Source organism: Lycium barbarum, chromosome 4, assembly GCF_019175385.1.
Source record: "Lycium barbarum isolate Lr01 chromosome 4, ASM1917538v2, whole genome shotgun sequence".
In the NCBI taxonomy this organism is placed as follows: Eukaryota; Viridiplantae; Streptophyta; class Magnoliopsida; order Solanales; family Solanaceae; genus Lycium; species Lycium barbarum.
This window is the reverse complement of record NC_083340.1, coordinates 33,751,924-33,762,668: the sequence shown is the minus strand read 5'-3', so window position 1 is coordinate 33,762,668 and position 10,745 is coordinate 33,751,924. Positions and strand designations below refer to the sequence as shown.

At 32.7% G+C, this 10,745-nt stretch overlaps 1 protein-coding gene across 2 annotated transcripts; it reads left to right on the top strand.

Moving 5' to 3' along the window:
• Positions 1 to 1,562: 1,562 nt before the first annotated feature.
• On the top strand, positions 1,563 to 7,589 carry LOC132635829 (protein SAWADEE HOMEODOMAIN HOMOLOG 2-like). 2 transcript variants are annotated; one of them, XM_060352378.1, is made up of 9 exons: positions 1,563 to 1,905; positions 3,806 to 3,891; positions 3,991 to 4,036; positions 4,127 to 4,262; positions 5,158 to 5,269; positions 6,352 to 6,403; positions 6,515 to 6,658; positions 6,891 to 7,010; positions 7,105 to 7,589. In XM_060352378.1, the coding sequence occupies exons 1-9, from the start codon at positions 1,852 to 1,854 to the stop codon at positions 7,159 to 7,161; spliced, it is 807 nt and encodes a 268-aa protein (XP_060208361.1). In that variant the 5' UTR covers positions 1,563 to 1,851; the 3' UTR covers positions 7,162 to 7,589. The 2 variants fall into 2 exon arrangements, with proteins under 2 accessions (XP_060208361.1, XP_060208362.1); XM_060352379.1 differs by having other exon boundaries at positions 1,628 to 1,905; positions 5,206 to 5,269.
• Positions 7,590 to 10,745: the final 3,156 nt, after the last annotated feature.

Sequence of the window (10,745 nt, the reverse complement as noted above, 5' to 3'; positions counted from 1 at the left end):
AAAGTGAATAATTTTTATGGCCAAACGGATAAAAAAATATGACATGGATAAACATGTGCAGTGCATGAGTTTCACTGTCTAACTGAAATCCGTCTTGATCTCATGGGGTGATAATAGTTTTATTTTAAACAAGTCTGAAAATCATAGGATTGGGCAAAATTAAGGTGTGTATTTGAATAAACAAGACAAATTGAGGGGGGTAACTAGTGTGTTTCATATTTCCTTCCGAGTAATTGAAAAATAAGAAAGACATCATAATTGAAAGTCTGACATTTTAAAAATATTTTAAAGACCATTAGATCTTTTAATAAGTACAAATAACATGAAAATAAAAACAATTTTTTTACTCAGTATTGAATAATTAAAGAATTTTTTTAATATTAGCAATAATATAAAGGGTGAAAATATTTTCAACCCTCAACTTTGAACAATAGACATGCTCCCCCTTTATCATATGCAATGACTATTTCACCCTTGTTTTTTTCAATCTTCTATTTATGTAATACATTTTTATATTATATATAATATTTATTTTTTAAATATAGATATTTATAGATTCTCATTTTAGTTCATTAACATTATAAGTAGAATAATACTTTTATGAATTTGTAACAAAATCTAATGCTATTTTCATGATTGTTATTTCAATATTATATGCAGTATGTATATACGTATGTACATGCATGTGTGTATATTAAGTTTCACTTCTCTCTTATTCTCTATTGTTTATAAAAATAAACAAGTTTTGGTTGTCAGTAATGGAATATTTTTTAAATTATAATAAAATTCATTTACAGTATAAATAAATTATTTTTAAATTTGCCTCTAGTTTTTAATTGTTTTTCCATTACCTGCATAGAAATATATTTATAAAGTTATTATGACTTGTTATTTTTCCCTTGTATGAATAAATATTAAAGTTTTGATTATTTTTAATAAAATTAATTTTCTTTAGTCTGCTAATTTATTTTATTATAGTACATCATTAAATTATATACTCAATTAGTATTTCTCACTTTTTTCTTTGCTTAGAAGATAATATTTATTTTATAAGAAATTGTTACATAAATTTTAAAAATGAAAATATCATGATTTTAAAGAAGACAAAAGTTGATAATGTAAGCGTAAAACAGACATTTAAAAAAGTCAATTAGAATAAAGGTGGGAGAATGTCTATTGTTCAAAGTTGAGGGGGGAGTTTGATTTTTAAAACCTAGTTGGGAGGTGTAAATGATTTTCACCCATAATATAAATAACAAAATGCATCAAGATAATTTGAAGCTCTACCAAAAAAGTGATGCTTTGAGATTGAGAAAAAAAAGAAAAAAACGAAATGAGATTTATATAATTTTATTGCTTAACTCTTTAATTACTCAAAAAATACATGTTGTAATTCATATTAACTAAGAGTTAATTTTAATATTTTAAAAATATATGCAATGGAAGCGTTGATTTATTATCAAGTTCAAAAGATGAAGGGGTATTATTTTATAAACAGAAAATATTAAGGGAGTTAGGTGCAATTTATTTGAAGGTTCCCAAAAAAAGTTCGGTAAGTTTCTGAAATGTTGTTTTCACCATCTTATTTGTGTAATATATTCTTTTTTAGAAAAATAAAAATAAAAATTTCAGGTCCATTATATGCGTGACATTCTTGTTTGAACTTTGAACCCGTAAAAGCGGAAAACCAAACACACCCCTACGATAAAAGGAAAAAAAAAAAAAAAAAGGCTCAACACACACACACAATGAACAATAAGAGTATTTGAGAAGGCGCCCAAAACAAGTGCCACCCAATTTCAACTGCGAATGACCCTTTGATCCTTTCCTTTTTGTGTTGTTTGGTTTCAAATGGACCTTCGTCCCAGACAGAGGCAACCATTCTCTGGTTTTACAGAAAATGAGGTGCTTTTCCTATTTCAAAATTTTGTCCTTTTTTTTCTTTTTAAAACGCTTTTTTTAAGGGTTGGCTTTTGTGGGTTCTTGGGGAAATTGATGGGTATGATGTTGTCTATGTGTGTTTGAATTTTTCTGTTGCATCATGTAATAATACTAATAAATAAAATGAAGTGTCCTTTTCTTTTAAATCAACTTGGGCATGCATAGGTCTTTAACAGCTATTGTTGCATGTAAAGACCATAGTACAGTGTTATTTGGTACAAACATGTTGTTGGTGGGAGGTAGCAGGTATATTTTGTGGAATTAGTCGAGCTGCGCTCAAGTTGTCCGGGCACCACATTTATAAGAAAAAAAAAAGGCGCTTTTTTGGCTGAGGTGGTAACAAAGAGCAATTTTTTTGTGAACCCTTGTTCACAAAAGAGCTTGTAGTTGTGTGTAGCATTTTATTTTTGTTGCAGAGTTGAAATTCCATTTCCTTTTCGCTTAAGCTTGAAGCTTGTACTGGTTGCTGTTTGGGTGTCTTTCTATATTGTCCTGCTTATTCGCTGGTCTAAAGCATGAAAATGATTGAAGATACTTTATAGTCCGTATAAATATGTATTTGTATCATGCGGGACAATTGGTTGCTATTATAAATTAGAAGTTATGTCAAATTTAGCTAAAATGCATAAATTCCTTTTACTATATCAAAATTTTAATTTAGAAGTTGTGGTCGATAAACAGTTGTGCAACCGGTAATACTATATGGACGATAATGTTGAGCCTTAGAGGCCCAATTTATCTACAAGGTGAATGGTGTGTAAATATACATATTAAAATGAATTTACGTTGGTCAAAATAAATTTTGATCACGTCTAACAACGGATGCGAATAGCGCATAAAATGAGAGAAGGTTGCTTGGATGATTTAGTCATGTACCTCTATATGCACCGTTTTGTACATGTGACAATATGATGATTGAATCTAAATTAATGGAGGGAAGCTGTTTTAAAAGATCTACAATCCTTTGGAATCAATGCAGACTCAACTAAGATCAAGCTTGAATGAAAGCAAAGGGTAATTATACCATCTAGTTTGGATTAAAGCTTAGTTGTGTTACACTTATATTAGGTCCGATGTTTGCTAGGAGTCTTTTTAGTCTAGTTAGATGTCTCTGACTCTCTGTCTCCTTGTAGGGTTCAATGTGAAGATTTAGAGAATCCTAATTTTCTTAAAAGACTAGGTATTGAGTATGAGAATAAAATAGACCTTCAATAGAGCGAAATTAAGCATGCCTTGCTAATTTGGGATTTTAGGGGAGTTTATTGATTGGTTTATAAAACTACCCATTGTGCAAGATCTTCTAGAATGGCCTGCTTGATTACTTATATTTGTGCTTTTGGTCATGGTTTATTGTAATTGTGAATTTTGTCATTTCTGCCTGCTTACTTTGTGCAATGAGCACTTGTGTTCAAACCTGCTTGGCTACTTGCTCCTTTGAGGATTCGAGTCATTTTCTGGAATTGCCCTATTGAGTTGCACTTAGAGCATTTCGTGGTTGGTTTTTCTATGTCTAGAACCATTATATGGCAACGGTGGTGGAATTTTTTAAGTGAAGAAAAAATCTCTTGAATCAAATTGTGAATTGGACCTACTTAGATTCAGTGGTTGTGGTTCATGTCTTGATTGTTACTTCACATTGTGTTTTATTTATATTGAGCTTTGAGAAGGGGTGAAACTTTATAGGAGTATTACAGATGCATACCTTTGACTAGTCCTCCAGATCCCTTTGGCTTCTTTGGACATTATGAATTATTCGTTATTCAGAATTGCAACATTAGCAACACATGTTGGAATTAACAACTTTTTTTTTCAGTTTCTCTCTTATGAATTGCAATCTTTTCATCTTCTCTTGTTATTCAAGCAGATTGAGAAAATGGAAAACTTACTTGAGCAATCAGGAGAAAAAGTTTTTGACCAAAAATTCTGCAAGAAATTGGCGCAGGATTTCAGGTGAGTTGCACTTTCTGCATCAAGTTGTGTTTCTTGTTGAATAATCAACAAAATTGTTTTGTATGAATTTGTCTTTAACACATCTTTGGCATTTTTCAGCCACTCTAAAGGTCGTGCAGGAAAACCGATCGTGAAATGGACTGAGGTTCATAGTTCGATGTACTTACTCCAGGATCTGATATTCTTGGTTGAATGTCCTTATAAAACTAAGTTGTACTATTTCACTTGAATTTAGGTACAAACTTGGTTCCAGAACAGGCAGAAAAGCTGTCTCTCAAACGATAATTCAGCAGAGGCCAACAGGAAACTGCCTGATATGACAGAAGAATGTGCTTTAGATGAAGCAAATCAAAAATGTCATATGCCTGAAGGTCTCTGCTGATCTATGTCTACCATGAAAGTTGATATCTGACATAATGGTTAGATGGAACATTGTTTTGCGGGTGCAGAAATTGCCTTCTTCATCTACTTTCCTCCCTCACTGACCATTAAAATGTTAAGAGTTGAGACTAATACACTATAAATGTTACTCTCTTGCAAGAATTTAATAATGCATACAAATTAAGGTTATCTGATGCCTTCATATCCAATATCACTATTCAGTAGTGTAACTGGATTTGTTTGTTTGTCTCATTTATATGGTGACTTCTCCTTGAAAGGTTCTCAAAGTTACTTCCCATGAATAGTACCTCAAACACCAAGCAAAGAATTCAAAAGTTTCAGTTGCAAACAATTTGTTCTGACAGCTGTATGATCTGTGATAATTCTGCATGAGATTGAAAATATATTACGCCTTCTATCTTCTCTATCTATTCATTATCCTCCCTGAATTGCTGTTGTTTCACAAGTCGTCTCTACAACAACAACAACATACCCGGTATAATCCCCACCGAAGGACAAAATTGTTTTAAATTCCTTTTGGGTCCTGTTCTTTATGTCTTGCTTTTTTCTCAGTTTTTTTTGTTCATTAAGCTACTGAGATCAAATTGTGTTCTTGTCAATCACTTACATCAACTCTAATGGAAGGTTTAAGATTTATTTAAAGTTACATTCTACTCGCATTGAATATCAATGGTGAAAGAGATAATTTTTGGTGGTTTCCTCCATCTTATTATGCATACTGCTTTGAGGATCCAGTTGATGAAAATCTTATAACTAATTGCCAAATAAAGAATCACCTGAGGATATGTTTCATTGTTTTGGAAATCAATCTGTTTATCCAAATGATTAGTTCTACTTATGTTTCCTTTATTTCTAAACCTGCAGTTCTTTTGTCAGAAAACTGCACTCATATAATCCGACAAATTCTTCCAGGTAAAAAGGTTCCAGATCTGTCAGACATAGAATTTGAGGCTCGGTCTTCAGTAGACGGGGCATGGTAAGCCTACATTAGCAAACCAGAAAGTCTTTAACTCATTTTTTTCAATAGAAAAAGTACTGGCTACACAGCTATTTTAGCACTAACATTAAGATGCATGTTCAACCTTTTCTGCATTAAGCCATTAAAATGAGATCCAAGAACAGTTTGGATATTTCTGTTTCTAGACTCTCTTCTTTGACCTGTAAAAAGAATCTAAAAATAAAGAAAAAGAAAAAGAAAAGAAGAAAGTTTCTCTTTACTGCTGAGCAAACTACACTGACACGATTGTGAAGTCAGTAGCTCAAAGGATTCCATCAGAATGATGTTACTAGAAAATAGCGTCCATTTTCACTATCTTACTTTTCTAACGTCTGTTGTTAGAAGTTTTCTGTAATACACTTTTTGGTGCTTTTCCCTTTGATGGTGGTCAAGGCTGGTTGCAAAAAGTTTTACTTTTTTTCTTTTTCCGGGTGGGGGAGCTACATTACAATCCGCCCTTCCTGTAAAAATGCAATATGGTGGATATTAAGGGAAATGTATTGAAGTTTTTACACTTTATTCCTTGACCATCTTTGATGGCTAAAACTGTCCAAGCCCTTTTATTCATCATTTATGGCTAAAAGGTAAATAAACATCTGAGAATCTGTCATATTCTCTTAGATCATTGAATCTTGTAGGGCTATCCAACATATTGTTCCTTCAGAGCTGATAACAACTATCCAGTGTCTTAGAGGCTTTTGCTCCAGAATAATGTTATTCATGAAACTAATGGTTTTAGATCAAAATTGGTATCTTGAGTGCAGGTTTTTTATTTGGGAGCAGTTTCATGAATTTCTTATTGGACAACAATCACGAAATGTAGTTTGATTAGTTACCTGTCCATTCAAAATTGAAATTCAAAAAGATTTTTTCTTTGTCAAACCTTAATTCCCAACAGTCAGGCCCACATAATTAACGGTGGTGAGAATCTGCCTCTGCCTTTCATAAAAGGACAATAAATTTTTTGCTAATGCTTTAGTGATAGATACCTAGTAACTTTCACTTGAATCAATGCATTCGTTGTGGGGTTAATGAAGTAAAATGCTTATGGTGTTTGACAGGTATGACGTTGATACATTTATCTCGCACCAGTTTCTTAGCTCAGGAGAACCTGTAAGTAGTTCAAATTGGTCAAACATGCTGCTTATTTGAATGAGATGTTGTTAGAAATAGCACTAGTTGAACTGGGGAAGTTGATGCTGCTTGACATTTTGTGGAATGCAGGAAGTTCTTGTGAGATATGTGGGATTTGGATCAGAGGAGGACGAGTGGGTAAACGTAAGAAAGTCGGTCCGCGAACGATCTGTACATCTTGAAAATTCAGAATGTAACAAAGTCAGGGTTGGGGATCCTGTTTTGTGCTTCCAGGTACCCCTTTCTTCTATGGAAACTTCTTTTCCTGTTGTTCTAGAAAAAGAGATCAATTAGAAAAGCAAATAACTTCTTGGGCTAGTTCCATTGATAGAGCGTGTGAAAATGAGATCATAAATGGTAGAAAATATGGATATTCACTATGGCGGCCTCTAAGTGGCAGATATATTTGTTTATCGCAGTGTGCTATAACTTTATACTTTGGTTTTTCCTATTCTCATTTAACTAGGAGAGTAAGGACGACGCTAGTTATGTTGAAGCTCGTATTCTAGAAATTCAAAAGAAATTTCATGACATAAGGGGCTGCAGATGTCTCTTTGTGATTCAATATGATCATGATAACACAGAGGTGTGTATTCATAACTCGAGAATATCTACCCATTATCTTTCATTTTGCACTAGAGATGAGTTTATGTTATCACATTTTATTCTTCTTGCTTCAGGAAACTGTTCATCTGAGGAGATTATGTTTCCGGCCAAGCATATTAGTGCGTCTGTGACAGATTTAGTTTTGAGTATGTTCGTTGCAGCCCACATATTTTGCCTTTCGACGTTGCACAGATTTCTACCTTCATTTGGCCAGTAGGTTTAGATGCAGCTTATTTTTGCTTCTTGTGGCCATAATTAATTAGACCAATATGCTAAATGCATACTTCTGCTGGCAATCATATGCCTATTATTTCATATATCTGTGTTCTGGTGGTCGAACAATTGTATGTGTCAAAAACGATTCGTAGAACACTGTCAGGTGCAATTTCTGCTCAGTGCAGTTGCAAATTTTGGAAGAAATGATTCGAGTATATAGAAGTGTCTTCTTGCAAGATGTGTATTGCACTTCTTTTTTGTTCGAATTACTAGGAACTACTTATATTAGAACTACTACGGATTGTAATAATTTTAGGTTCAATACTGAGTGCTTAGACCAGCATTTTCTTTTGTATTGATGCATATCTAAATTATAATATATATATATATATATATATATATATCTCCTATTACTTTTGAAGAAAAGATAATGAACGTATAAAATCATTTAAATATGTTATAAACAATTTTTTGAGTGGAAATATATCGACTTATCGCAAAATGTGGAAATGGTTGATCCTTAATGTTCACGTCAACAATCATCTATGATCATGTTGAAAGTATACATAAACTTAAGTATTCCTGACGTAATGTTTGATCATAAGAAGATCTAAATTACAATTTTTTATACGTAAATGAGATCATGAATTTCACAATTATCAATAACTATAATTTTTATGTTTCTATGTCAAAAGTATGACTTTGTAACCAGTACTTATACATTTTTGTCCCGTTGATACTATATTAATACGTAAGTCCATTTAATATCTTAAACTCGCCATCCACAATATGGGCCATGAGAACTTAAAAAGTTTAATTGGAATATTATAATAGAATATAAATTGTTAGAAGGGAGAAGGGGAGTATCAATGTAGAGACAGAAAATGGTTTTGAGAAATGAAACCAGCTTAGCTTTCATTACCCAACTGGCTATGATAATTAGCTACAAAAGCAGAATTAAGCTAGCCAAGAACCTCCTCTGACTAATTGTGTACTACACTCCACTTCATATCTACAATGTACAACTAATTGCGGCTACCGATATTTTCAGTTGGGTGATTTCTTGGATAAGATGCATGATGACCGATCTGCATCACAAAATATAATCACCTTCTCAAGAGTTCTGATGTAATGATGTTCATCTATAACCCAGTCTAGGTTGATTCTTGATGTATCTTATCCAGAGGCGGATTCAGGATTTGAGCGCAATTAGAGCACTATTATTTTTAGTACGCCAATTATTAGCTACAGAATTAGGCGTGCCACTCTTAAAAAACTTATTGATTACAATAGCAAAGTACAAATTTCAATATTATCAAATATAATTAATTTGGTACTAATATAACAAAAGTACATCATCAACTCATACTTGAACTCGATGCGTTTTCATTTGAAAAATAAAAACAAACCTGACTTTTCAAGACCTTAAGTGGTGGTACAAAATCCCAAATTTAAGAATATGATAAGATTTTAGGGCTTAGTATAAGATGATACAATTTTTAATTAAATTAAATCTATAAAGTTATGTATTCCTCAATCCCTAGTAATTAAATATTATTATATACTTATATAATAAGTAATCTATATTAATCACTAAAAAAGAAGGGAAAGCTTTACCGTAAGAGAAGTCCGAATCTTGGCTCGAATTCGATTGCCGGAGAAATTAATGAATATCAACAATAGATTCGACTATGGATGACGTTCCTAACTTAGTGATTTGTGAGAAACTTGATAATATAAGAAGGGTTTGAGAATGGAGAAAGCCAAAGGAATTTCTTTTTGCTTATTACGTTGGGAAAAGATCTTTTGGAATTTGGAGCTTTTGCGGGGAGGGATTTAATGAAAAAGTAAAACGAGAAGGGGACTAAATAATAAAAAGATTAAAAAAATAATAATTAAAAATCTGCATTAAATGCAGGTTTGTAATATAAAAAAATTTTTGTAAGAGCCGAGATTTGAACTCAGGTCACAACAGTGAGCATCAATGCAGGAGTACTCCTACCAACTGAACTACTTTAACAATTATGTTTTGAGAGTCCTTTTAAAATATATAATAGTTTTTCAAGATATATAAATATATGTATATAGAATTTTTCCAAAGTTACGGGAGCAGATGTCCCCTACCCTTCAATCTGGGTCCGCCCCTGAATTCTTACCACATGTAATGGTACATCACAACTCACAGTGAGAATCTTTTGGGAATTGGGATATGCTTGAATTGGCTTAAGCTCCGTACAACAAAGGAAATGTCTTAACTTAGTCAGGTCCACTAGCTTTCCAATCAGCATCTAATATTAATATGGCAATATATTCTTTTATCTTCCAAGTCCTTGTCATCTTGAGCATCAAATTGCTTGTCATACTCTAAGCTAGTGAGTTTCTGATTTTGTTTCAAAGGGATTGGGACTAGTACTCCTTCCCCTAAGTCGCATTATGAAATTAATTCCAAATCAAATCTACTTTTATTCATAAGTATTCCTTTGACCTCTTAAATTAAATAAAAAACAATCCCAAAAAGTACAATAGTGATTCAAAATGACTTTGGCCTCTTGAATTAAGGACCTGTAATCAATAAGTCATCCACATAGACTAGTATTATCACAATGCCACTGCCATGTCTTTTAGTAAAAAAAGAGTGCTGATTGTGAACCTTGACTGAATGAGAGTTGTAATAAGCTTCAAATTTCATTGTCTGCTTGTCTGTTAAAAACTACTATATAAGGATTTAAGTAGCTTGCACATTTTGTTCTCCCCTAGCTATCAAAGCCTTGTGACAAGATCAGGTACAATTTCCTAAACAATATCCCGTTGAAAGAATGCATGCATTATAAATATTCATTTGAACTAGTGGGCAAGCAGCATATTGAACAGTAATCGAAACAACAGTTCTCACAGTAACCATCTTCACTACAGGAGAAATGTATCATGATAATCTGATCTCTCTTATTGCGTAAGACCCTTGGCTATTAGTCTATCTTTAAACCTCTATATACTTTCGTCTGTCCTATACTTCAAATTATGGATCCTTTTGCAGCCAGTGAGTGTTTTACCTACCGGTAGTTTCACTAGTTTCCAACTGTGACTGTCAATGAGGGTCCAATAATAGAAGGGAAAGTGGAGACTAGAGAGGTAAGCCCTGTAAAAGGGAGATAGGAAAGAATAGCTTAAAGAAGCAGAAATAGGATATAGAGTAGTAAAGGGATGGACACAATATGTAAAGCCAAATAGGGGGTCTGGTAGGTGTATCAAACCTTCTTAATGAAACAACATGAACAGGTGAAGATTTAGAATCTGAGGAGAAAGACACAGTTGAAGATGAAGTAGAATAAGAAGTACCTTAATACTCCCTCTGTCCCAATTTATGTGGTACTTTTCGTTTTTTAAGAGTCGGACTAAATTTTGAAGCTAAAAAGGATTAGATTAGCTTAATATTTTAAGATTAGAATTTATATATTTGAAAACTACATGAAAAGTATTATAATTTGCAACTTTTCTCATA

Coding starts and splice junctions, on each gene's coding strand:
- LOC132635829 (XM_060352378.1), top strand. CDS start 1,852: ATGGACCTTCGTCCCAGACAGAGGCAACCATTCTCTGGTTTTACAGAA. Junction 3,892..3,990: donor AAATTGGCGCAGGATTTCAG/GTGAGTTGCACT, acceptor GGCATTTTTCAG/CCACTCTAAAGGTCGTGCAG. Junction 7,011..7,104: donor ATGATCATGATAACACAGAG/GTGTGTATTCAT, acceptor TTCTTGCTTCAG/GAAACTGTTCATCTGAGGAG.